At 35.9% G+C, this 27816-nt stretch overlaps 3 protein-coding genes across 10 annotated transcripts in view; all 3 read left to right on the forward strand.

The window, feature by feature from the left end:
* Window positions 1–586: 586 nt before the first annotated feature.
* LOC121320261 (caveolin-2-like) lies at window positions 587–3579 on the forward strand. The gene is made up of 3 exons (XM_041258512.1): window positions 587–1029; window positions 1450–1637; window positions 3409–3579. Exons 1-3 carry the CDS (start codon window positions 886–888, stop codon window positions 3557–3559), a joined length of 483 nt encoding a protein of 160 aa, XP_041114446.1. The 5' UTR covers window positions 587–885; the 3' UTR covers window positions 3560–3579.
* Window positions 3580–5760: 2181 nt separating this feature from the next.
* On the forward strand, window positions 5761–11476 carry LOC121319882 (caveolin-1-like). Of its 4 annotated transcripts, none has more exons than XM_041257799.1 (3): window positions 5761–5852; window positions 6685–6852; window positions 9862–11476. In XM_041257799.1, the coding sequence occupies exons 1-3, from the start codon at window positions 5820–5822 to the stop codon at window positions 10201–10203; spliced, it is 543 nt and encodes a 180-aa protein (XP_041113733.1). In that variant the 5' UTR covers window positions 5761–5819; the 3' UTR covers window positions 10204–11476. The 4 variants fall into 4 exon arrangements, with proteins under 4 accessions (XP_041113733.1, XP_041113734.1, XP_041113735.1 ...); XM_041257800.1 differs by having other exon boundaries at window positions 5798–5892; XM_041257801.1 differs by having other exon boundaries at window positions 5826–5886.
* Window positions 11477–18589: 7113 nt separating this feature from the next.
* Window positions 18590–27816, forward strand: part of LOC121319884 (hepatocyte growth factor receptor-like) — a 34525-nt gene continuing 25298 nt past the window's right edge. The window contains exons 1-2 of one of the 5 annotated variants that reach the window (XM_041257804.1): window positions 18590–18814; window positions 21773–22986. In XM_041257804.1, the coding sequence (XP_041113738.1) occupies window positions 18658–18814; window positions 21773–22986 (1371 nt within the window). In that variant the 5' untranslated portion in view covers window positions 18590–18657. The other 4 variants (XM_041257805.1, XM_041257807.1, XM_041257806.1 and 1 more) reach the window with 4 other exon arrangements.

The raw sequence follows: 27816 nt of genomic DNA on the forward strand, positions 1-27816 counted from the left end.
GAGCTGATCAGTCAGGACCAGCTTGCTGATTTTCTACAAACACACCCATTTCAGAAACACCAAGGGGAATATCTTGATGGACTAGTTGATCAATGCAGTCACTACGCAAAGGGATCACTGGGAGATCACTGAGATCCTTCTGCTTTCTAATAGTGTTGCTGAACAGCTGCACACAGCTGTCACACAGCTAATCTAGTGGAACACACACCTCAGGTGAACATAAATCTGCATGCATTGTACATTTGGATATTTTCTACTTTTTTTGTTTACTAAACACATGATCATGTCATTTTGTCATTAGAAGCAACCATACCAGATTATTATTATTATTATTATTATTATTATTATTATTATTATTATTATTATTATTAGTAGTAGTAGTAGTAGTAGTAGTAGTAGCAGCGATCTCGGTCAAAGCAGGAAGGTGCATCACAAGGGGAAGGCAATCCACACACAAGTGACGGCTGGAGAAAAATATTCAAATTAGCATCCTCCTAAAAGGTGATGCTAAACATTTAACTAATTTAAAGAAAAAAGCGGGTAGTAGTAGTACTGTTGTTGCTGCTGTTGCTGTTGTTACTAAAAGATAATTAGGTAACACTGTTAATGATTTTTGAGTTGCAGTGCACTCTTTAAAATGATTCCCGTTTAGAATACTAGCAATAACTTTTTAGATTTTGGAATGCCTCTAATTTAGGGTTATAGAATGTGATCCAAATTAGTTGTTGTCTGTCTGGCAGTTCGTGTTGCAGCTCCCAAATGGGGCGTGAGCCTGGCTGCGAGACAGGCTTCCGTCGCAGAAATACCAAGAGAGAACTACTGTACTCAACTGAACAGAGCTAAACAGTGCATTTACACTGCATGCTTTTCTAAAAAAAAAAAAAAATGGGTTTAGAAAAGGAGAAATCCGAAACGAGAATTATAATGGATGACGACGAGTTCAATAAATCAATCGAACCGATTCTACCAAAAAAGAAAATCGCAGCTGATCCCGACAGAGACCCTAAAGATATCAACTCTCATCTGAAGGTACAGTAAAAGGGGACAGGATTGAGGAGATTAGTTTCGGGAAACAGGAGAGGTGCAACATTGTTTATTTAACCTGAGAGAACCATTTTAACGCTGAGAGAAGAATGTGCTGCTTATTGCTTTTTTATTTTATTATATAATACATGTAAAAAATAAAAAATAAACACTTTTCAGCGCGTCTGCCATTCTATAGCCAATATGGCATACAATCTATACCTGTATACTGCACAAAACCAGATTCGAGCATAAAAGCAAAAAAGTGCGACGGGTACAATGTTGTATCATGTTTGAATGTTTAACCTCTACCAGTGCTCAGTGAAAAAATACATCTGTTATGTTAATTACAGTAGGCTACTATTGTGTCTATCACAAACCGGTAAGCCCCAATTTGCTAGTAAAATGTATTTTTCTGTTCCATAGGTAAATTTTGAGGATGTTATTGCAGAACCGGACACAACTCACAGCTTTGATAAAGTGTGGATCTGCAGTAATGCAGTGTTTGAACTCGCAAAATTTCTGTTGTACAGACTTCTCACAACGATCCTAGCAATTCCCCTTTCATTTGTGGCTGGAATTCTGTTTGCAGTACTGAGCTCGATACATATTTGGTATGCCTGCTTTATCTTGTTTGAGCTGTCTAGTTTGGCTAGCCTACTAAAGCCAGTTTTCCATTGTGTTAATTTACTTGCTGTTGTCTTATCTCTGCTCATGTAAATTATGTAGTAAGGACCACAAGAAAGCACCACGAGTGTTTTTTTTTTTTTTTTTTTTTTTTTTAAGAAGTATAGCTACAGTTACATTTGGATGATGGTAATATATATATTGCACTACAAATGTAAACTTTGAAAGTTGTATACCTAAACATTCTTTCACAGTGGTGTTGGCTTCAAAATACAATAAGCATAATGTTTATTCAAACTCATATAAAGTGTTCAACTGTATGACAGACAGTATGCAAAATTTCAAGCCTTTAAGCATTTTGAGATTTTGAGGTATCTTGCATTTTTTGAAGGAAGTCCTTTTGATGCTGTTTTTGACTTTGGACCAGTTCCATGTCACTTTAAAGTCACATGGGTAGCACTGGCAGCAAGTAAGGAATTGAAAGGGTCTTTAAATCATATATGAATGTATTAACATAATAGGTGGCTAAAACTTCATTTGAAAAAATCTATATTATGAATATAAATGCATATTTTAAAATGCATGCATTTACTTTTCTAGTAACATTTGGTTGTGCAATATGTGCAAGTCAAGTCAAAGTAATTTTTGTACATGTAATATATTGTTTCCATGAGCAGCACAGCAACGATTGTGTGCTTACCCTCAGGTATCACATTTGTCAGCCATGCAACATCTGAAAGTATTAATATTCAGCCCTGTGGATAGACTATGGAGCGTGCCTGAATGCAAGAACTGAGATAATGAAAAGGTTTTTTTTTTTTTTAATGCAGAAATAGGTATTTTCCCATTTATTTTCCACTATATATATATATATATATATATATATATATATATATATATATATATATATATAATATGGACTGGAGAGGAGGGCTATAGTGGAAAATTATTGACCTGAGGGAAGACTATTGTTATTGACAGGGGGCTATAATGCACTAACGGACTTCGACGTTGCCTGAAGCTGAATACTGCAAAATACTTATATGAATCAATATATATAATATAGATATATATAATAGATATATATATAATATATATATATATATATATATATATATATATATATTCTATTATATGAATATATATTTAGTCAGTCTTTTATTCGTTCCAGTACAACCTATTATTTATGCTGATATATAAAACAAATTATAACATCTATGTCATAATAAGGTATTATATTATTATTTATAAATAAATAAATAACAGAAAATGCTTTTGAAGTTCATATCACATACAGTAGTTATAAAACTTTTCTTTTGGCGTCCAGCTCTCAGTGCGGTTGCTGACTGCTGCGGTGTAAGGATATCAGGGCAATAGTTCAATCTATTTTTGCTCCAATGATGAGGTTTTAACCAATCACAGGCCAGGATTTCCAATGCACTGATACTATTATATATATATATATATATATATATATATATATATATATATATATATATATATATATATATATATATAGATAGATAGATAGATAGATAGATAGATAGTGGATTGTGGATAATAAATGGAATATTTATAGTATATAAAGTATATGAGTTTGCTGGGGATTTGTGTGACCATGGGCAGTTGGGCATTGCACCACGCAACTGCAATAAAACTCTTGAGTTGCATGCTGCATTACAAAGTCTTTTTATGATAGAATCTGGAAATACTGTGTTAAGATGTTGTAAATATTCACTTTCTCTGTCTGAATTGCAGGATTGTGGTGCCCTGTACCAAGAGCTGTATGATGGCTCTTCCATCAGTTCAAGCAGTCTGGAGGAGCCTTGTGGACATGTTTATTTCACCCTTGTTCAAGAGTATGGGGAGGTGTTTTTCTTCTGTAGGCTTCCATGTCATGAAAGATTAAACTGCCAATTATATATATATATATATATATATATATATATATGTTATATATATATATATATATATATTTCATTTCATTGTTGTAAGGAAAATACATTGTTACAGGTATGGACATTCTGCAGATTAGTAGATTATGGGACCAGCTTTTGTGCAACAAATGCTCTGCAACCTTTTCCTGTAATGAATTTAATATATTGAAGATTGTTATTTTATATTAAATAGAAAATATTACAGTGTTTCATTCCTACATCTTATTGACTGTAAATAATACATAGACAAGGTTTAACCTGTGACAAAGGCATATAAATTATATATATTATATATTTATATTATTATTATTATTATTATTATTATTATTATTATTAATATGAGTGGCTTCATATTTAACCTTTAATAGGGTACATTTAGAAGGATATTTTCTTATTAGTTGACCTGGCAATTTTAGGTAGGCACTTTCTTATGTCCTCCTTATAATAGTGGTTATTTGTTCTGTTTATATAGTTTATAATACTGCTCTGTTAATAATGATTTCATAGTCTTAGTCATGATCTACCAAAGCTTGCAGCACATATTAATGAATGGCACAAACCATCTGATTTCAACCTAAAACTACAGCTACCTATACAAGTTTTGTAGATTCAGTATAATATATGCCAAAAATGTATTTTGTTCCTCGAAGAAAACTATGTATGAGCTCATTCCTGATGACATTTTATACATTGATGCTTCAGTTCGTATTTGTGCACTGTGTTAATGTGTCTGCAAGAGTCAACTTCATAACTACTCTATTTGTTTCGTTGTTTTTACGAGGTAAGGCACATGGTAGAAGATACACTGTTAATTTTGTTTATTACAGCATCATTTGCAAGCATCACCCATGTATCACCCATGAGGCAAATAATTATTTTATAATTGCATTTTATTAAAATATGTTGTTATTCAATATTGTTTTTGAGATCCATGAATGAAATGCATTTCTAGCAGCACATTGTGCTAGAAATATAACTGATTTACCAGCAGGATGTATATAATTCAGCACAATATGTATCTTCAATAAAGAAAATGTTGTTCACTTGATTTTGATGAATCACAAATAAAATGTATTTTATAAAACAATAAACTATTCATTTTAGAATGATTGTTGAAGTTGAAGTGTAGATTTAGCATGAATGAATTATTTATTTATTTGTTTTGTTTTGTTTTTAACAAATATATTTTCACCCAGAAGACATTTATCACCTTGATTAAGAATATTGTTTGAGCATTCATCACCCTGATTAAGAATACTGTTTGACATTCATCACTTTGATTAAGAATATTGTTTGAGCATTCATCACCTTGATTAAGAATACTGTTTGACATTCATCACCTTGATTAAGAATACTGTTTGACATTCATCACCTTGATTAAGTAAACAAGCATGCACTCAGGGAGTACTGGTCTATGCATTTTGAATTGTATTCCAGCATTCCAGAATCCCCAAAAGGTGAATCCTTTTTATTGCATAATAGATTTTATCTAATTCCATTCAAAAAAGGCTCTGCATACAAATATATAATGTGGGATTGGTAAAAATGTTGTTGTATGTATTTGTGTGTGTGTGAAAAACTGAATGTATTTTTATTTGTAAGTGCAGTATATGAAATGCTTGTGTCACTGATTGACAGTAGTACATAGTGTATTTAAAGTATATTGATAATATTGAGTAACTGTTCTTGATATGTGATTATTATAATGGTTTGTAAATATTTGTAGTGTAGTTACAGTTAAGTGATTTGAATGCAGGTGTAATGAATGGGATGTTTATGGACTGCAAGAATGAAAATAAAAATAATAATACATAAAAATAACTGGAACTGGGTTAGACTAAATCTTTTAAATAGTCTTTCTGTGTGCACCTTTCCACACACAAAGCAATATTTTTAATGAAACCCTACAAATACTGGAATACTTACTGAAAAACGAAAATAAAGTTTTTGGTCTTATAATAGAGCTTTTCGTCTTACCTCCCAAAGTCTGCTTTTGCCCTGTGGCGCTGAACACTGCACAGACACGTTGTGTAGATTCGCTGTCCAAAGGCTATAGCAATACTATAAGTTTCATTTACGGATCTGTCTATGGATCGGCTATCATCCCGGACAAACAGCACACAAATTGGAATCCCGCCAGCAGTCTACCGCGGTCCGGCCCCCCCCTTCCTCCTAATTTGTATTGTAGTACAACACAAGCTCAATCTTATCTCACTTCAGGGTCGGGGCAGCATGGCTGGTGGTAACAGGAACGAAGAATCAGAGGTGTGCTTTCGTTAATAGTCCTTGGGGATTGAAGGTCTGGGTAATTGCATTTATCTCAGGTTTGCGAGGCATGTGTTTCTGAAAACTCGATTTGTCATCATGATATTCTTTAGTACTGTAAAGTTAAACAAATAGATGGGTAAGTATGAATGGCACAGGCGCAGCAACCAGTACACCGTTTAACTCTTTCTTTGCATGCACCGCAGCTTCTACACAAAGCAGGTGTACAAATAATATTAATACTCTCGTTACATTTCTTGTATTACATATTGTACATGTATTGTAATACTGTAGCGATCCGGGTTCTCGCAGGCAGGCAATCCACACACGGGAGGAGGGCGGGTGCGAACCCGTGACCTCTTGCTGTACAAAGGAGCCGGCTCCGTGAACGCTACACTTCATTGTAGACGTTATATTTATGTGTGGGTTAAATGGTGTATTCATTGACCATGAATACATATTTTAGATCTAGTCTATATACGTACATACATAATTAAGCCTGTCATCGTTGCTACATGAAAAGTTACATCTGTCTGCACTCACTGTCACTATCCAGGGCTGTGTGTTATATGTGGTTCTGGATTTTGTACGTGGAAGTTCGACACACTGAGGCTGGAAATATGTGCTTATTGTGGAAGGAGTGTTTGTGGAGGACCCCTTGTGGTGGGAGTCAGTGCACTGGTTCAGAGGGGTGTGGTGCTGCTCTTTTATCCATTTAAAAAACATCCCCGACTGGGACAGGCTGCAAACTATCACTCCGGTGTGCAAGCTGCCCGCTCGTAAAAGTTTTTCTTTTTTTTTTTCCTTTTTCTTTTTCTCACGGAATCTTTAGGAGGTTTTGTATCCATCATTCATTAGAGAGCAGGGCAATATCTACAAACCAAAGAATAAAGTCATGGATAACGACAGTTTGAAAGAGAACGATGTCTATGACGTTCACACTAAAGAAATCGACCTGGTCAACCGGGACCGCAAGCACCTGAACGATGATGTTGTAAAGGTAGGTAATATCCAAAATCTTATGATGAACTTCAATGCGTGAAACATATACATTTATATATATATATATATATTTAATATATAGAGTATAATATATTAATTAATATATATTATATATATATATATATATATATATATATATGTATGTATAATAGAATTTCAAAAATAAATTTGATATAATAGTTATATAAATAACTATAACGATTTCAGATACAACTATATTGGTATTTCTTTAATTGCAATGCTAAAGACTAAATATAAATAAAAACTTATTTACAATTGAAAATACAGTTTTGTATATGGAATTTATATTAATGTGCTTTTAATGATCAACCATTATAATAATGTGAGTGTGAGCTAAATGTAGTTCCATCCATCTGTATTGTAGGGGTATTGGCTTGTTGGGTTATCTAAGATATTTCTATTGTAATTGGTTGTCGATCCAGAGCTTCTGCTCTGTCAATGAGCCTTGACTGTAAAATAAACATGAAACGATAGCTAGTAAATCATCCGTGAACTATTCAGCCCTTCATCAGCAGTCAACTAATAGGCTCTGTAAGCAACTCTTTAAAAGCCTGCCAAGTGGCATTTTCCTACTACAGCTGGTTATACTGTTGAAATAGTTTTTCACCTGCAAATATTGCTTTAGATTTTTGGATTACTGTTGTACTGATGGGACATGTTATATGTAGGTGTCCTGGTCATTATGTGCTGTTGCCTGGAAAGACAATTTTAAATAAACTGCTGATATCCTTCAAAAGGTGCGAACGTTGTCTTTTTTGCGAACACGTCATTCTGTTGCTATAAAACTTATTCTTTAAAGCATTGCTTTTATTTCAGAAAAAAAAAAAACAATTAAAAGCAATTTTAAAAAAATCTGGCTGAACATGAATATTGCAAGAAACATTGGCATTTGACATGCTGAAGATACAACCGCATGTGAAATATCATGTGCTGGGTCTTAAAAAGTTCCAGGCCACAATATCAGGGTGTTGATTTTTGAGGTGCAGTGAACAGCAGGGGGCAGAAAAAGCATACTTTGTTCTATAGTTTGAAGGGAAATCCCATCTGTCAATAAGTACAAACAGACTGTCTGGGTTGTGTTAATGTGGGAAAGGCTACTTTCCCTTAACATAGTTTACTGATAATTGAAACAGTCTTCATGCTTTATCATGCTTATATATGTTTTACCAGTATTTTAGCATGCTTGGTTTTCCAAGCTTTTGTCAGGTTATCTTCAGGGTCAACTGTAGGGCCCCATTCAAATTCTACAAAACAAACTGATAAATTAAATAGTCAGGATTCACCTTGGTCTAAACATACTATTGGGCACCTGAAGCTCATGGAAGAAATCAATGTTTGGAAGACCGTTTGTGGAAGGTTATTTCACTCCGTGTGCAACAGAGTTGACGGCTATTTTAGGTTATGGGCTGGCGTCCGTCTTACCTCCCAGACTTGCAAGCTGGTGTTTCTATGCTGTAGGAAATCCTGTTTCACAAGCATTGTGTGGAGGGGCTCTACCCTGTTACGGGGAAGTTATATGGTGGTTGTCTGAAAATTTCTCAACTCTGGATAGAAAGGCATTGCTGACATACTGCCTTGCAGTCATCCATTACTGACTTGCACATGTGTGCCTGGGCATTGGTAGTTGGAACAGCCTGTCTGTGTCTGTCACTAGATCTAGTCTGTGTTTTCCTCTCAACTGTGGAGTGATTGCAGCTTGTTTCTAATAGGACCCCAAAGCTTTGTTATAAAGAGGCAAAAAAAAAACACTTGACCCAAACCTGACATCTAGAAATGAAACAGTAGGAGTTGTGCAAGCTTATATGTTGTGTTCAGACCAAGAAATATAAAAAAAGCAAAGATTGTAACTGGTACAGCTGTGTAGTTTTGTAATTGTACTCAAATAGACAAGGACCCTAGTACTGAGACCAATTTTAAACAGATTTCTAACTACAAAATGCCCTTTTTAGCATGCCGAGCCTTATCTCACTGGTCAAGCTGCCTGGTAGTCCAACACAGGCACTATCTTAAACACCATGGCTATGTAGTTATGTAGTGTAACAGTAACACATTGTCCTTAAACACATTATTGCAATACAAAGCCAGGAATCTGTTTTAATGAACAAGAAGAAAAAGTTATATCTATCTTTACAGTACATACAGTATTTCTGTTTGAGCCTCTTGGGTTGTCATGACAACTAAATCTTTCCCAAACAACAAAGCAAACATTCACTAGAACTAGTTTAAAGTCCTACCATATTATTATAATACTATAAATATGACACTATGACAAATACATTTACTCCTGGTCGTGTTTTTGTCTTACTTCTTAAATACGAGCAGAATTCTAGTTTTTGAAGGTCAATATATTTGTACAAAGGAATTATCATGTGATTTATTTATGTATTTATTTATTTATTATTCATATAGTATTTGTGTAACAACTTTGTACCAATTACTTGTCTGTTTAGTTGAATCATGTAGCTGTTCAAGTTAGGCTTGAGGTATTGGGTATGGAATTAATTATGAATGTATCTTTATTTTATATTAATGTAATGTAACTATTGTTATTATTGGTTAAAATATTACCTTCACCTTCATTATCTAATCTTTTCCATTGCTTGATGTTGGAAGAATTATGAAAGTGAAGAAGGCTAAGACGGTAAGATACGACACCTTACTTTGGGCTGTTATATGTGTAACCAATGGGGAGAATAGCTGAGAAACTTGAAGACAGACCCAAGACTGGATGCAACGTTTCACATTAAAACCAGAACAGGCATGGCTGTACATTGTCTTGGTAACACAGAAGTGACAGTACTAGCAAACGTTAACGTACTTCGAACTTATTATGACAGAGATAGTCGGCTGGAAATTCTCATTCATTGTCCTCAGATGTCCTTTTGATGCGCTACAATGCCTTTAATTTCCTTTTCTAGTTCTATGCACCCCTTATTGTTGCTTCTGCCATTAATAATTATTGCAGTTTTTGTTTTTTTCTCCTTAGGTTGATTTTGAGGATGTTATTGCAGAGCCTGACGGCACCCACAGCTTTGATGGTATATGGAAGGCCAGCTTTACCACCTTCACGGTCACCAAATACTGGTGTTACCGCATCCTCACCGCTCTGGTGGGCATCCCCCTGGCCCTCATCTGGGGTATATACTTCGCCATCCTGTCCTTCATTCATATATGGGCCGTGGTTCCCTGTGTGAAGAGCTACTTGATCGAGATCCAGTGCGTCAGCAGAGTCTACTCCATCTGCATTCACACTTTCTGTGACCCGCTCTTCGAAGCCATTGGCAAAGTCTTCAGCAGCGTGAGGATCTCTTTGAGCAAACAGGTGTGAGGGACACGAGACTGAGAGCAGGGGCTCCAAGGCATTCTGCTGGCTACAAGCTCACAGTTGCTTTCCAGAAACCGTTTTATGAACGCTGGCACACTGGGTGGGGGGAGTATTTGCTTACTCAGATTTGATCCCATTATTTATCATAAAAGACAGAGTTCTCCTTTTTTGGCAGTGTGTGTTTAGAGACTGCACCAAAATTCTAACTGTCATTCCATCCTAATACATTATGTAAAATTGTGTTGATTATTTAGTTGCTGTTAACCGCGCAGAGGTAATGACAGCTCACTAAACATACAGTGCAAGGCTACAGAGTGGGGCTATTGCTGCTGGTAGTCGAGGACTGTGCTTGCAGCTGAACGATCTTTGCAAATTGGCAGTTTTGAAGATAACTTTTTTGTTGTTGTTGCCATGATGCTACCTGGTCTGCTGCAAGCTTTTATTTTGATTAATTGTTGTGTTTATAAAAGAGTAAGAATGGAAGTTAACTGACCTAGCGTTCATTTTGTTATCTCTTGGATGCCTAGAAATAGGTGTTGCAGAAACTGGGATTCCTCTTTTATAGCCTGCGTGTAGTAATAAGTGTACATGATTGTTCATTTCTTTAAATTACACTTGAAACATACAGTGTAAGGTAGAAATTAGAGAACATAAAATACAGCTACTCAGAAATGCACTGTAAAAACAGGATCATTCTCTTAGTTTGTTTTTCGAGCTTCATTGACATAATACAACTGCCCCCCCTTAATACATGACAAATTAACATGACATTTATATTTGTGTGTCAGATGTACTTTGCACTGTATTCTTGGAAAAACACATTCATGAAAAAAAAGACATTCAGTTCGATGACTTGAGCCTTAAGTTTTCTTTCAAGTGAGTTCAAATGCCCTGAAAGTTATTGTAACACTAAAGGTAATAACAGCTTTTAATATTATTGTAGCAAGTAGAAGTTCACATTATTATGGTATTCTTCCATTTAAGGTAGACACTGGCACAGAAGTTTTGTAAATAACAGCAGAAAAAAGTATAATTGCTACAGTATCTAAAACAGCATGTTATATTATGATCATCAGTTAGCTTTAAAATTAAATAGATACGTGTAAACCTGTGTATATTGCTTGTATTTACTATCGCAACACAAGGTATATTGCAAATATTGCTTGAATCAATGCATTATTCACATAGAAAGTGGTTATTTGTTTATCTAATGGACTTTTCTCCGCTTTTACTGTAAAAACGGATATGCTGAGCACAATAAAAAGTTATAATATGATTTTTTTGTTGTTGGTTGTTTTTATTCTATATTGCTTGATTAATGCAGGAGTGTGTAGCATACATAAAAAGGAGTCTATCATTTGAATTGCTTGTTGACATTTCCCTTACAGCTGTGTGACGCTTAGTGGTTCTAAGTTCTGTTGCTCTAAATTAAGTTGCTATAATCTTTCTCTAATTCTGCCTTTACCTTGCTTTGAACTTTTCTGGAGAATCATGGATACTAAGACTGAGCAGCCTTCCTCATGCCACTCTGCTAGCCTTGTCTCTCAGTATATCACCCTGTTCACACATGCAGTGTCACCATATATTTAGGTCTGCAACCCCATTCGCATTCACGGTTTTACGGCACCTTTGTGCGTTCACATATCAAAAGCAGGCTTAAAATGGCGAGAATTACTTTTTTTCAGAATGGAAGAGCTACCGGGATATACAGCAATCCTTGATTTGTAGCAGAAGTTTCTTATTATATATATATTTTTTTTCAACGCAGCACAGTAAAAATTCTATGGTATATAAAAAAAACAACAACATATATGGTATTATTGACTATTTTGACTTGCTGTTATGGTGTGTAACAGGGTGACGGTCCGAGCTTACCCCCACCCACAATGACATTATTGTCCCAAGAACACGCAGGTATTTAGAATGCGGGAAACAGCAACTTGCTAGTGTTCACAGGTACAAATATTTGTTTTTGTCACTCAGATTGCAAATGACTAGAAAGACTGACATTCACAAGACCACTTAATGCTCCCTCACGCAAAGACACGGCATTAAATATTAATTAATTAATTATTCAATAGCCGATTACACCTGGAATCATTTTATACAAAATAAACTATTATTTAACATTCATTCTATTTATAATAAACATTCATATAATTCATATAAATAGGTTGTATATTTAACGCTCCATCTCCAAGACCTGGGTTGACTTAGAGAGGTCAGCTGGCAGTAGGTCGTGTGGCGAGTGCATTCTACCTAAATAAATAGGCTACTGATTACATAGTAGATGTCCTCTACCCCGTCTATGTGTGTAGTAGCTAGGCTACATAGCCTATACAGTAATCATAGCCTATATGTTACATGCATCTGTGTGTGGGGTCAAGCGAGTGCAGCTTGCTTATGTATTCTCATTGGTTGATAGCAACAGGGCAAACAAAAAGTTTGCACTGGGAGCTAAAAGAAAAATCCACCTTAAATCGCGAGTGTGAATGGGGTCAATACAGAGTATGAGAGCAGTTGGGTTTTGTACTGTAGAGTTGAATGGTCGCATTGTCACGTGATTGGATTGGATTGATGACAATTGTTCATTGCTGATAAGTTTAAAGCAAGCTCAAAAGCCAGGAAATGACAGCTTTAGAGAATAATAATATTAACTCAATATGGAGCAACAGAACACATAACAACTCAGAATTATTACAAACAGCATAAAACATTAAGTGAAATGTAAAAAAAGCAGTTCAGTGACATTTCAAATAAGTCATACGGCTGACTATTTAGCATAATGAACATAATCAATTTTTGAACTTCTCTGTAGCAATTGACAAGGAATCCTTCTAAGCCAAAGTCTCTTTCCCCCAGTCCTATTTATGTAACCACCTTATTGATCAGATGCCAGCAAACATGCTAACTCTGATCTGAACTGGTTAAGGTAAACTGTTTTCCCTTCATGGTTGTCTGAATCACTTCCAGCAGGTAATCCACTAAAGACTTCAAGTCAGACTCAAGTTAAACTTACTGTTCAGAATAGCAGCCTGATCATTTGTTATATGTGACAAGATATATCCACAAATGGTTTAGCAAATTAGGTGTCAGTCCCGCAAAATACTGGTCACAATAAATTCTATTCATCGCATGTGAATTAGAATAACACATGTCCTTGCAACTCCAGTACTTTGAAAAGGTAATCTTCATGACCTACAAAACAATATATGAAAGCAATAACACGACAGGGAGTTCAAATATGGGCCAATATGCGCATGCCTAGAGGCGAAGTGCCATTAAACAGCCTAGGTCTGAGAATATTGGACTGTATTTGAACACTGTGGTGTGTTATACTGCAGCAGTAACTTTTTATATAGTTTTCTCTCGACATGTACAATCACGTCACAGTGATTCAATATCCAGTTGCCTGGCCAGACATGCTTCTCGCAGTGAAAACATTGTTTCAGAGCCTTGGGTTTCTGCCTGGATGAAAACAATTTTTAAATATTTATAAAATTAGAGAGCTGTCTTTCATTCACACCAAAAAAAAAAAATAATAATAATAATAATAATAAAAATGTTTTTTGTGTTATCTATCTAGATTTACAATTGAAACATTAGAGGTATCTATCCCGCTTCTTGCGTCCTAACCTTCAAAAATGTGGGCTTTAAACCAATAAAACCCCATGACCAGTTTACAATCTTAACAAAATGTGCTTGGAAACCAGATTAGAAGTAAAGAAGAGCTACATGTTATAATGGTAAGATACAGTGCATGGACATCACTATTTTTTTAAATGCCTATATTCTTCAAGTACGTAGGCAATGTTTTATGCTTCTTCAATTTGGCAGAATGCTACCTGTTATGTTTACTATATACATCTCAACGTTAATGGACCAACACAATTTGAATTCTCTTAAGGATATCCAGCAGGAAGTTTCTTCGGTTAAAGAGTATTTATGTGCTTGTCAAAAAAAACTTATGCCACAACCTACGACAAATGTGTTTGGCTGGGGTAACTTACATTTGGCTAAATTATTAATTCTGAAAAACTTTGTGCTTGCTTCAGTGTTTGTTTTAAAGGGTTATGCACCAAGCAAAAAACAGAAGCATTAAATACTACCAGAAAATAACAAATGAAAACATATATTTTTGAATATTTATTTGTAAAACTTACCCTAATCCTACCTCTAAAATAGATTAAAATATACAGTCAAATGTTGTTCAAAGTTTACAGATATTATGCACAATATCACCCCTTTGAGTGTTCAATTTTCCTGTGAGCGCCACAAAATAAAAAATAAATTATATTTGAGTATGTTTTTGTATCACTTAAAGAAACATGAATCTGTTTATTGGTGCAGCTCACTATTTTTTGTATCAAAAAGGCTCTTAATGCCCCCAAAATATAAAGCAGATAGCTTTGTTTTAGTATGCTTTTCTTGGAAAAAAAAAAAATAGGCCAAATTTCAATTTTACTGTGACTGTCGCTTAGCAAATTTTATTTTCTTGATATTTTCTGTAGTTGACAAAAAACACCACTATGTTCCAATTCCGATTTAGGTAGAAAAAAAAATAGTTTTAACTTTTTGGTATATCAGCTTATTTTGTGCTTCTGGTTCTGGAAATGTTGTGATCATTCATCATTGTTGCTGCTGTTTGACAATGTGGCCAATAACCCTTACACAATCAGTGTACAACAGCGGACATGTTGAAAAGAGCTTTGAAACAGACTTTTAACTTCTGTGTAAAAAATATCAGGATGCTAACAATGAAAAGAAAAATGCACGTACGTTATTTAAACAGTAGTAACGTGGGGACGTGTAACGCGATATTTTTTGGAACCCTGCTACTTACTCTTTAAGGCGCTATACTGCCACCTGGTGGGTAACTATTGTCCAGACACTTTTGCACAATATTTAATATGTGTAATAAACAGAAAAAGAAAAAAAAAAAAAGTAGGCAGTACTTATTTGAACTTATTTTTTGCTTTTGGTTTTCCTGAGAATAAGAAATGTATTGACACAAGGCAGGGTATGACAAAATCTGTTCAGCAGGGTAGAAATAAGTACAGCCTGTTTTCAACACTGTCACTTGGCCAGAATAAGCAGAATGCACCTTTGCTCAATAGCTGTTTCTCTGGTATTAATGGAGTCTCTTATTTAGCACGCCATTAAAACTGGGGGACATTACTTGCAGTTCTATTTTCCAACACATGTACTTTAGATTCATTTGAATGATGTTTATTTGTGGATAAATAGAGTTCTGGCACAATTTTTTTTAAGATGCTCATTAAAATTTATGTGATACATTTTGTGGTTCTCATTGTACTGTTTCAAATCATGTGCCTTGCCACTGACTATTTATGAATGAAAAGAGAAAGATTTGAAGACATGTTAACTGGAGTAAATTTATTGTAGCACTGTGGATTGGTCAGTTAATTCGTTTAACAATCTGAAACATCTTGAACAAAGACAAGTCAAACTGCCTTTACAGAACACAGATATAAAGAAGAATATATATATATATATATAACACTGCATGTTATTTAAGATATATAAATTGTTTAGAAATAAAGGATGAGTCAGAGTAAAAGTGAAATGAAATGTTTTTTTAAGCATCATGGCAATTAACTACAATATTTAACAAGCACCTGGAATCAGATGTACCGCACTGCAGTGCAGTTTTTCTAAAATATAAATGCTTCACCTTTAATCTGATGGAAGGCAGCAATATCAGCCATATAACATGGTTTAATCTAATCTTTTTCATCTGTCCTTTACAAAAGCCTGTTGTTGGTCTGTGTTGTAAAAATGGTATGCTGTTGGAGAGTATTAATAATATAACTTACAACGTACTGTTCTGCTGAAGATTTTATATGGATCTATAGATAAGTATAATATAATATCCTATCCATTACAGGATGTGCTGATATGAGTTAAACAGCACTGCCTGTAACAAATTAAATTCTTGTTCATCTTGACAGGGCCATGTCTCAGTGTGGGTCTTCCTCCCTTTGTTCTGCACGAGTCAATAACAGGTGGGGGTTTGAAACAGGTACTAAACCGGAACTGCAACATGATAAAACAAATCATGTACATCTGCTTTATTTTATAATCAAGTATTATGTCAAGAAGGTATTTTTGTCAACTGACTTTGATGTAGGCCTTCAACTTCCCTAAAGAAAGTAATCATTGAGGAATGGCCCCATCTCTCTGCAGAGCAATGTAAACACCTTGAAGGCAAGCAGTCACTTCTATTGATTTATTTTGCCCCAATTCTAAAAATATTTTTGTATAAGACAATAAAAAGAGACATACAGCTTAGCTCTGCCAAACATGTGACATGTTGTCAATAGTATAATCATTCACAAAACAACTTAGCTGCTAGTGATTGAGTCATTAATCACATGTGTACAGATTCTGTGCTGTCAGCAGGTTATTATTGACTATTTTGTAATAAATAGTTCTGCAACCACTCGTTATTCAGCAGGACTAACCATGTTAAATTAAGACTAATTAGAGTACTGTTTGACTTTGATCAAGCTTAAGGATATTTTGCTTAATTTGTGTGATCTCTTCACAATGGTCTTTTTTTGTTGTTGTTGTTGTTTTTTTTACTGCCCAGCAGGTGGCAGTACAATTACTAAAATTGCTAAAGCTGTGGCCAAAAGTTTTGCATTACCCTGTAGAATTAACAGATTTTGCTTCATAAGTCGAATGAAACCAGCTGAATGTTACGTTGCCTATACAATTACATACCGCTTTGTATTCTTCCATATACGTAACGAAAAACTGACATTTTTAAATCTAACATGAAATAGTGTAGCCTACTACTATTATAGCTTCAGGTAGACCTTTGATATATATTTTTTAGATTCTTTGAATGCATGATTGTTAGATAAAATATCAAAATTGTTTTTTTTCTTTTTGTTTGTTTTTTTTTTTTTTTGTTTTTAATAATGTCTCGATCCTAAAATTCTAGGAGACGCAAAACTTTTGGCCATAGCTGTACAATAGGGTTGTTGGATCCCAATGTTCATTGTGACACACGACGTCTGTATTGGATACAGAAGCATGAACCAGCCAAGCTCCTTCTATCAACTCTCTGGCTTTCCCATAGTGTATAAAACTGACAGGAAGATACAGCTTCGTTATACATTAATGGATTCCATTTACACAAAAATGAATCAGTCATGTGACTGACAGCCAATTGAGTGACTGTGCTGCACATTACAATTGTTTTCAAAATTTTGTTCCAACCTGTATTTTAAACAAACCAACACATTTATCTTCATATATTTTCAAAAAAATATTTTCAAAAAAAAATTTTACACTTTGGAACCTCTTGAGATTAAAATTATATTCTGAAGTCAACATCCTCCGGACAACAGCATGTTTACAGCACTGCTTTTTCCATCCACTCAGTAACATCCTGATGTATGTATCGCTGCACATTTTAATAGCTTGGATTGAAATGGCACACCGCTCCGCAAAAGGCTTCCACACACAAGAGGCACATAGCAGCTGCCATGGTAAATATATTCAATCAGATGTCTCTTTATGTAGCATTTGCGTCAGGTGTCATACACTAAGACAATAGCAGCCCAAAGTAAACGGCCCTCCAATGTTTGTCCCCACTTTTACAACTGGGTCGGACTGATGCACTAGGTGAAAAGTCTGAAGGTCACGTAGCAAATTAATGAAGTGGACTTTTATTACAGAAGCCTGCGGCTTTAACTTGTGTTGTTATTTAAATATTTTTTTGAAAAGAGTTTTCGTAAATGTTTTATGAGGTTAGAGACTGTTCTGAGAAAAAAAAAAAAGAAAAAAAAGCTTTCTAAATGTAACAAATGTACAAGCCTATTTCATTGATAAAAAAAAAAACTGTTTAATTTATTTATTTTACATTTTGAATATTTACAAAACTTACAGTTTGCTGAAGGTTTCTAATACAAGAAACACCCTGCGTAAACCATGTGCAAACAAGCAAGTGGATTGGGAAAGCGGTTTTATTTGCATATTGCACAATATGAATTCTGGCACAGGTACATTCACTTGCAGGCAATCACATGAAAATATGTTTTTGGCAAAACGATATTGGTTCACCAAATGGTGGTATGCACACGTCATTGAATCTGATAGCTCTGCAGGCATTACCTTATGGAACACAAATATATTTAAATATATTGAGAAATATAATTTAGTATATTAGAAAATGTATTATACAATACATGCCAATATATTTAAATATATTTTCGTTCCATTTCTTAAAAAAAAAAAAAAAAAAAAAAAGTAGGTCGGGACAGTAACAGATGTTCTTGCCCAATATTGATTTCCAGTAGTGAAAATCATCGTTGAAAGGGATGGTAATATAAAACCGGGCTACTTTGAATAATGTGTTAAATAGATGGAAATTAATTATTAAAGTGACTCTGTAGTCAACACAAATGCCTTTCGCACCGGTGCGAGATGCAGAACAGACAACTATGGATATTATTTCTGGTGGCTACGCCCACTGCTACAGCAGCTGCCGTGACGCAATCGTGTGCTGAAACCTGGAAAACTCACCTGAAACTCGCTGAAATCCATATCCTCATCAGATGTCTACTGAAGACGCGGTTGTTGGGTGAGGTGGGGTTTTTTTTTATGTAACATTATTACAATTGAAAAAAAGCATTAAGAAGAGACGCAAGTCGTTATCTGCCACTGGTGCCTCACTTAACAAAGCAGCGCATGAGTCACAGGTTAGTATCCTGTGTCAGGAGAGCTTTGAAGAATAGGGGACAACTTTTCTAGTAAAAAGGGAAAATAAGTCAGTGTGAAAACAAAAACCTATCGACACATGTATTATTTCTGGTTGCTGTTAAAACCTATATAGCACGAGCTCTCTGGAGGGTGGAAGAATCCATATGGTTTAAGTGAGACAGAGCGCTGTGATTACGCACTTCGTTGCAACCAGCAGGTAAATATATTATGGAAAACGTTTTGCTTTGTGCAGTTTGGAAATTCATGAATGTATTTCATATTAATAATTATAAAGTATACTTAGGAGTTTTTTTTTTTCTTTAAAAAATGATGTGACTCATTCAGGCTGCATGGTATAATATTAGGCAACTGAAAAATTACAAATTGGTACAGTCAACGTCTCGTTCTATTTGTACACAATTTTAGTCAAGTAGATCAGTATCGGTATGTTACGGTGCTTCTTGAAAAAATGCTTTTCAAAACATTTTCCCCCGGCTTTGACTACACGTTTACAGAAAGTGCTCTATGTCAACTGTGTCAGAAATAAAACAAACGGGATACATTTTTATCTACTGACAAGTTGTATGTGCTAGGTGCCTGTATGGATGCAAGCTATTACTGTCCAATAGAAAATAAATACATAATAATAATAATAATAATAATAATAATAATAATAATAATAATAATAATAATAATAATAATACTTGACGGGAAATTGGGTTATTGTTACACAAGACAACCACTGGCAACAGTTTCCTAAATCGAGACATTGTTATTTTACAATATTAGTACATAGGCTGTACAGAAGGTACTGTTACAGCACCACATGTAATTCAGGGGTTAGGCTGGATGTAGTGTTACAACAGCGACGCGCTTGTTGGAACTCATGAGGGAAGCTGCCTCTGGACAGAAGCATTCCTAAGGGCACAACCTCTGTGTAATGATAGCTGACTATTTACTAGGTTTTGTTGGCTTGCAACTCTGCGCAAGACCCTACTCTGCATACCAATTAAAGCGACGCTCCAGGTGGAAAAGCCACTTTCCTTAGCAAATAAAACATACGTGAAAGATACACTTTTCTTATTTGAAATCTCGTCAATTATGTTAGTTTTACCACAATTCTTATTATGCTAGCGTCCCCTTAAATTTAAATAATATTTGACATATACAAAATTTGTTGAATTGTGGCGCAAATTTAAATGTTAGCATTGAAAATCTTTGTAAAATTAGTCATGTCTTACAAAATAGTGTTTGGTTACATGTTATTTTGAACGTTTGTATTTTTTAAATAAAGGATGTTAATTATTTTAACAAATAATGTATACAAAAAGTATAATCATTTAAGACATGTGAAGGTATTGTAGTGCAGGGGTGAAGGCAGCAGCAGGGCTGATAGGTGACGTAATCACCTACAAAGACATAAACCTGATATAAGCTCCTTGCAAAGGAGCTGGCTTTGTATCGGCGCTAAACTGGAGTGCAGATTGTGGTTGTGTGGAATGCCTGTCCCTGTGCGAGGTGCCTGCCTGTGTTAACCTGCATTTACACTATTGTGGCAAAAAGCACTTACCGTATTTGCTTAAATAAGCGTAAATAATTCTCTAAAGGGAATGCTAAATCCCAATTTTTTTTCAGGCGCAGCACTAAGACATATTCTGAAAGCTCAGTGCATTGTTTTGTCATGTCAGCGTAATCTTTAGATTCCTTCAGTTCTGATAAGGGAGTTTGGAATAGCTGTGAAACTCCTGTACCTTTAACATTCGAACTGACTGGTGGATATTTCCACTTTCTGACAACCAACACTATGTTACTATAAATACCAGCGATTCATCATTTTACACAATTCCCAAGCCTCTATTGTTAATTGAATGTATTATATTCTTCCCAGAGGAAAATTGCTAAACTTAGCTTTGTGGTTGTAGCACATTATTAACAGAACAATATCTCTGGTGATTCAGGCTAACGGTAGAGCACAAACACCAGTAATGCAAGAGAACCACAGACAAGTTGTTGGCTAAATTAAAACACGTTCTTCTATTGCATGGATTGCAGACGGGTTGTTTCTAACCACATCAGTTGTTCAAACACTGATCATAGAAAAACAGTAAACAGACTACTGATGTCTTCACTATATTGCGGTTGTAGAAATCCATCAAAAGTGGACAATGATTCTTTGTGAAAAACAACAATAGTCTGTCTAACGTAAAAAGTGTGATGTTAATGCAGTATACTGGCAATTAGCATTTATCCTATAATTAGTGCGATCTCAGTTTCGAAGTGGGCAGTACAGAGTTTCACTAACATGGCTTTAAGCCACGTTACAAGTAAAAACTGTTAAAACCAAGTTAGCAATGACTGTCTGGGTTTGAAATACAGTACAATGTATTATGGCTTAAATATCTGAACACATTTTTACCCCATTTTTCTTTTCTTTAGAGAAAATGAAACAAAGGTCTTAGCAGCCTTTTTACTTCTAGAGGCCAGGGATTGAAAACAGTTTAGGTCACAATTAAAATTAAATAACTGCTCACTCAGCCCCTTAAGAGGATGGTCCCTCCAGAGTTGCCTTACAGGGCAATTTTTGTACCTTTGTGTACAAATCGATTTCAGTCTTCAAGATTTCCAATCAAGTGCATTTCAAAAGTGTTTTTCCCACACAGAACACGCAACAGTGGGAAGCAAATGGAAGAAAATGAATCAGCCACAAAAGTGGGGCGTTGTATAATCTTTGTATCTACAAATTCATAAAGTGGAACAGATTTTTACGGATTACAGATGTAATCAGACTTTGGTAATTCTGTTGTCTGTGATTCATGTTGTGTCTTTATTCTTTCTGCAGGCCTGTTTGAGACAATGAAACCTCACCTGTTGAATGGTGTTTTCTGTTTAATCATCTTGTTGAGTTTGGTGCTGGAGAGTCAAGAAGAATGTGAAGAAGCAATGAAGAATTCAGATTTGAACTTGACTGTGAAGTACGACCTCCCCACCTTTGTGGCAGATGAAGCTATACATAATCTTGTTGTTTTCAACAACCATGTTTATGTAGGAGCAGTAAACACAATGTATATATTGACTAAAAACTTAGAAAAGCTCTCTGAGTACAAGACTGGACCTGAGTTGGAAAGCCCTGATTGTTCACCGTGTGAAGATTGCTCAGATAAAATAAATTCCTCTGCAAGTGTTTGGAAAGATAACATTAATTTGGCTCTGCTTGTTGAAACATACTATGATGACGAACTCTTTAGCTGCGGCACAGGTAGTAGTGGTGTTTGCCATCGGTATGTTCTGCAAACAGAGAACCCTGAAGATAGAGAAAGTGACAAGACATGTATGTACTCTCCTGGAAAGGAAAGGGAGTCTCAAGGATGCCCAGACTGTATAGCAGGTCCTTCAGGGACGAAAATTGTGAGCATTGTAAATAAAGGGTTTGTGAAATTTTTTGTAGGCAATACAGTCAGCCCCTCAGTTCACCAACAATCTTTACACCATACATTATCTGTGAGACAAATGAAAGAAACTCAAGATGGATTCCGTTTTTTCTCTGACCAGTCTTACATGGATGTTATACCAGAACTAAGGGACAAGTATGACATTAAATATGTTCATGCATTTGAAAGCGATTCCTATGTTTATTTTATGACGGTACAGAAAGAATCGCACGATTCTCAGTCCTACCACACCAGAATCATCCGGGTTTGCTCTTCCGACCCAGAGCTGCGGCGCTATGTGGAATTGCCGCTGGAATGCATTTTAACTGAAAAGCGAAGAAAGCGCTCGAAGCAGACAGAGGTTTTTAATGTTATACAGGCTGCATATGTCAGTAAGCCCGGAGCAGCTCTTGCAGAGGAAATGGGTCTTTCTGTGGATGAGGATATATTATTCGGTGTCTTTGCACAAAGTAAACCAGATTCTCCTGATCCCACCAACAAGTCTGCTGTCTGTGCAATATCCATTAAAGCTGTTAATACATTCATCAACGACGTGTTTCAAAACTGTTACACGAAGCATCCTTACCATTTCCTTGGATATGATAAGAAGTTCTGTTACAATCTGGTAAGATCATTGATTGCTTTTTAACAGGAATTTAGAGGAAACTACTGTAGGCACTATACAGTCATACAGAGGGGTGCATCCTTGTTCATTCACCATGCATCAGCATGCACAGTTCATATGGCAAATGCGCTGGGCAATAGGAGGATAACATAAGTTGTGAGGTAGAAATTAAATTGGGTACTGTAATACAAAAATACATTCATATTACAAGCTTTGAATTATTGAATTAAAACCCACAGGTATACAGCATAAGACTGAACAGTAACATGACAGTAAGGCATCTGCTATAATTTGAATTAATTTGATGTATGTTGGTGCCTTCTTGTTTTTTTGAATACTTTCTTAGCAGTGAATCACTGTACTGAATTGACTTTATAGTCTGTTCTGCCTTTTCTCTGTTTCTTCTACTCATCACAATTGACCCAGAAGTTCTTCCAATCATCTGATCAATAGCAATGTGAGTGTAACTGCTGATGACCGCTCGGCTTGTCAGTAGCTTATGTAAGAAAAGGAAGACTGTAAATGACTTGAGTTTCTTTTTTAATTAACCGTCTTTTGATTTATACGAAAGCCAAATTCAGGAAATGTACACGTTTTAATGAAAACTATTAAAGCTGCCGTTCAGCTCTCCTCATTTCTAATGAACAGCAAAGTGTAAAACATGTACATTTTCTAATGGAAAAAAATAAGAGCAGGAGCCCTGGGAAAGCAATGGGGTTTTCATCTATTCAAGACATTCACTTTTAATTTCCAGGATTCAAGCGTAAACCTTGTTTAAAGCTTGATGTGTTCCCCTGCATAAGAAGTCGACACAAATCCAGATGGGAAACAAAACAACTTAGATTTTATTACACAGAACTCTTTGCTGCGTTTCTACTCTGGTCTTACACTAAGCCATGTCTCTGCAACCCCTGAAGACTCACAGTAGGCTGGCTGTCCCTGGTCCTCGGAACTCCCTGGACCCCTGATGTCATCCGCGAGGCCCTCTGTACCCTATATACTTGTCTGTAGTTCTTTGTGCTCTGCATCCTCACTGTTTGTCTCCTGCAGTTCTTGGGGCTTATCTAGAGTTGGAAAGTGGTTTCCCTGTTCTTTAGACCTCTTAAGGTGTCTTCGGTTTCTTCTTAAGGTCTGTCCTTGTTCTGTTAGTATCTCATAAGACCTCATGTTTACTGGCTTAATCACTGTGGCTTTCTGCCACCATTTGCTCTGTCCACCCCATGGCTGTAATCTCACCTTGTCATTTCTTTGTAGTGGAGGTAGATCCTTTGCTGGTGTTTTAGTACTGTGCTTGCCTGTGTTGCCTCTCCATGATCTCCTTCTGCTTGTTACTGGTCACCCCAGGCCTTAGTAGATTTTCACTCATCAGCAACAGGGTTTTAGTTCTCCTACCCATCAGGCTTTAGAACATAAGAACATAAGAAAGTTTACAAACGAGAGGAGGCCATTCGGCCCATCTTGCTCGTTTGGTTGTTAGTAGCTTATTGATCCCAAAATCTCATCAAGCAGCTTCTTGAAGGATCCCAGGGTGTCAGCTTCAACAACATTACTGGGGAGTTGATTCCAGACCCTCACAATTCTCTGTGTAAAAAAGTGTCTCCTATTTTCTGTTCTGAATGCCCCTTTTTCTAAACTCCATTTGTGACCCCTGGTCCTTGTTTCTTTTTTCAGGCTGAAAAAGTCCCTTGCGTCCACACTGTCAATACCTTTTAGAATTTTGAATGCTTGAATTAGGTCGCCACGTAGTCTTCTTTGTTCAAGACTGAACAGATTCAATTCTTTTAGCCTGTCTGCATATGACATGCCTTTTAAGCCCGGAATAATTCTGGTCGCTCTTCTTTGCACTCTTTCTAGAGCAGCAATATCTTTTTTATAGCGAGGTGACCAGAACTGCACACAATATTCAAGATGAGGTCTTACAAGTGCATTGTACAGTTTTAACATTACTTCCCTTGATTTAAATTCAACACTTTTCACAATGTATCCGAGTATCTTGTTAGCCTTTTTTATAGCTTCCCCACATTGCCTAGATGAAGACATTTCTGAGTCAACAAAAACTCCTAGGTCTTTTTCATAGATTCCTTCTCCAATTTCAATATCTCCCATATGATATTTATAATGTACATTTTTATTTCCTGCGTGCAGTACCTTACACTTTTCTCTATTAAATGTCATTTGCCATGTATCTGCCCAGTTCTGAATCTTGTCTAGATCATTTTGAATGACCTTTGCTGCTGCAACAGTGTTTGCCACTCCTCCTACTTTTGTGTCGTCTGCAAATTTAACAAGTTTGCTTACTATACCAGAATCTAAATCATTAATGTAGATTAGGAATAGCAGAGGACCTAATACTGATCCCTGTGGTACACCGCTGGTTACCACACTCCATTCTGAGGTTTTTCCTCTAATCAGTACTTTCTGTTTTCTACAAGTTAACCACTCCCTAATCCATGTACATGTGTTTCCCTGAATCCCAACTGCGTTCAGTTTGAGAATTAATCTTTTGTGCGGGACTTTGTCAAAAGCTTTCTGGAAATCTAAATAAACCATGTCATATGCTTTGCAATTATCCATTATCGATGTTGCATCCTCAAAAAAATCAAGCAAGTTAGTTAGGCACGATCTCCCTTTCCTAAAACCATGTTGACTGTCTCCCAGTACCCTGTTACCATATAGGTAATTTTCCATTTTGGCTCTTATTATAGTTTCCATAAGTTTGCATATAATAGAAGTCAGGCTTACTGGTCTGTTTGTACTGGACTGCTGTCTACATCCTGAGAGGGGGTGTTTCTGTGGTCCAACATGGCCCGATATGGATCAGATCCTGTTCTTTTTGCTTTAGCCGTTAGCCTTTTGGCTGTTTTCACTGCTGATTCTGCTTTTCCGTTGCTCTGCGGGTAGCCGGGGGATGATGTTTTGTGTTTAAAGTCCCATTTTTTGCTGAACTCTTTGAACTCTTCTGATTTCCCCCGCCCAGGAAAACAGTAACACACCACAATAGGTTCCGCACATATTGCTGCAAACCTGGCCTCATTTAGAGTAACTGATATTGTTCGGATAATTTATGTTGGGGTACTGTATGGGTGTTCTTGCCAAAACACAGTGCTTGGAGAGGCAAGTGGGTTCTGCATTGTAGCCTGTGAGACCCTGGAAGCCACTCCATCACTTGTCAGCCTTCTTTACTGTAGTCAGCACTAGAACCTTAAATGGAAATAGCTAATTAGTTTTAGATAATGTAAGTACTGAACCCTGGAGATAAAGGGGGAAAGGGGCTGCTGTTATTTAAAGCATAGAGGTAAGCATCGTGTTAGAGATTTTGAGGTCATGTGATTCAAAATGGGGTTAGTCTGTCTATATTTACATATTGCATTTATGTCAGTCTTTACAGTGAAAAGGTAAACTAAGCAGTAATCAGTCACTAAATCCCAAGATCCCATGTCTAACATCATCCCCAGTCCTTGCCCAAGGTTGACATGTGAATGTGGCTGATACTAAAACCAGCACTTTACAATGCAGCTTGTTTAGGGTTAAACAGTTCAGTCAGGGGGTCTTCTAAACGTGGAGGAAAAAAACATGCAAGATCTATATGGTGCTTCCTCTTTAAAATCATTTGCCTGTATTTGAAGAGCGGGCATTATCTTTACAAGGATGCAAGATGTTCAGTAAGCAAATGTTGTGTGGAGTGACACTGGAATTACATGCATCAGTAACCAGCAGGGTTGTCCCAGTACTTTTTGGAGGTACTGTAAATAAATCATGTCTAATTTGTGGATCAGGACCAGTATACACTAATACCATGATTTAAACATGCTGATATTACCTTAGGCCAGGCAATGTAGTAAAATCAGACAACGTGAAAATCAGCTGGTAGAGAACTTTGTTTTTGCAGTAGAGCATTGATTTTAAGCTGTGTTTGTAATGTACAGGTACTGAGCATACTGTTTGGATTTGAGCTAGTATTGATGTCCAGGAATGCAACACGCCCTATTGATAAGAATGGGCTAAGTCAAAAGTCTTAGTATAAAACGGTTCAAGACAATAATGTAACTGCTTCATGCATGTGAGTAGTTTCCTGCTGTTTTTATTTGCACTCTTTTTTCAAAATTGGGCCAAAAGTATTCACAGTAGTCACGTCCATTCAGTTATTTGCTGTTCTGGTGCTCGTTTATTGTTAAGCCAAGGAATCATTCATTTTATTTCTTCAAGTGCTCTTAATATTGCTTCTTGATTTAGGCATTACCTTTCTTTTCATTGGTATTCCATACCCTTGCTTTAAGGGATGTCAGTTTTAGTGAAATCAAATGAATTCTCATTTTTAAAAAGTTAATGGGGCTTATTCATTTGTGTGAAACAAAAGTCATTATGAATACTAATGAAAGATAAATGAAATGTCGCGGTAACAGGTTTATGCTTTAGTGGAGGGAAATGGCAGACTTCAAGTGGATTCTTAAAAGACTATTGATCCGTTAGTCTATGCTGCTGTCTGGCGATATTAGTTAATAAAATAAACCAACAGAAATATACCTCTATTTGAAACATAATTGCATGCTGTAAAGACACAAAAAAATGTTGGAATGTTACCAACAGCGTGGCCTCTTGTAAAGAAACACTCTGGTCTCAAAATAACAAACAGCTGCATTTAAGGTCAGAATTATCATTAAATTACAATTGATTTAAAACCAACAAAAACAGTTTAATCAAATACAAATTAAATCTGGAACCTGATTGATTGAATCATGTGATATGCAGTCGATAGCAGCATTTATATATTACTGACATTTTAATTATGTCAATTATTTTATGAATCACTTATATTGTGCAGAGGTGTTC

Source organism: Polyodon spathula, chromosome 8 (genome assembly GCF_017654505.1).
Source record: "Polyodon spathula isolate WHYD16114869_AA chromosome 8, ASM1765450v1, whole genome shotgun sequence".
In the NCBI taxonomy this organism is placed as follows: Eukaryota; Metazoa; Chordata; class Actinopteri; order Acipenseriformes; family Polyodontidae; genus Polyodon; species Polyodon spathula.

Coding starts and splice junctions, on each gene's coding strand:
- LOC121320261 (XM_041258512.1), top strand. CDS start 886: ATGGGTTTAGAAAAGGAGAAATCCGAAACGAGAATTATAATGGATGAC. Junction 1,030..1,449: donor ATATCAACTCTCATCTGAAG/GTACAGTAAAAG, acceptor TCTGTTCCATAG/GTAAATTTTGAGGATGTTAT. Junction 1,638..3,408: donor CTGAGCTCGATACATATTTG/GTATGCCTGCTT, acceptor TCTGAATTGCAG/GATTGTGGTGCCCTGTACCA.
- LOC121319882 (XM_041257799.1), top strand. CDS start 5,820: ATGGCTGGTGGTAACAGGAACGAAGAATCAGAG. Junction 5,853..6,684: donor ACAGGAACGAAGAATCAGAG/GTGTGCTTTCGT, acceptor CGGAATCTTTAG/GAGGTTTTGTATCCATCATT. Junction 6,853..9,861: donor TGAACGATGATGTTGTAAAG/GTAGGTAATATC, acceptor TTTTCTCCTTAG/GTTGATTTTGAGGATGTTAT.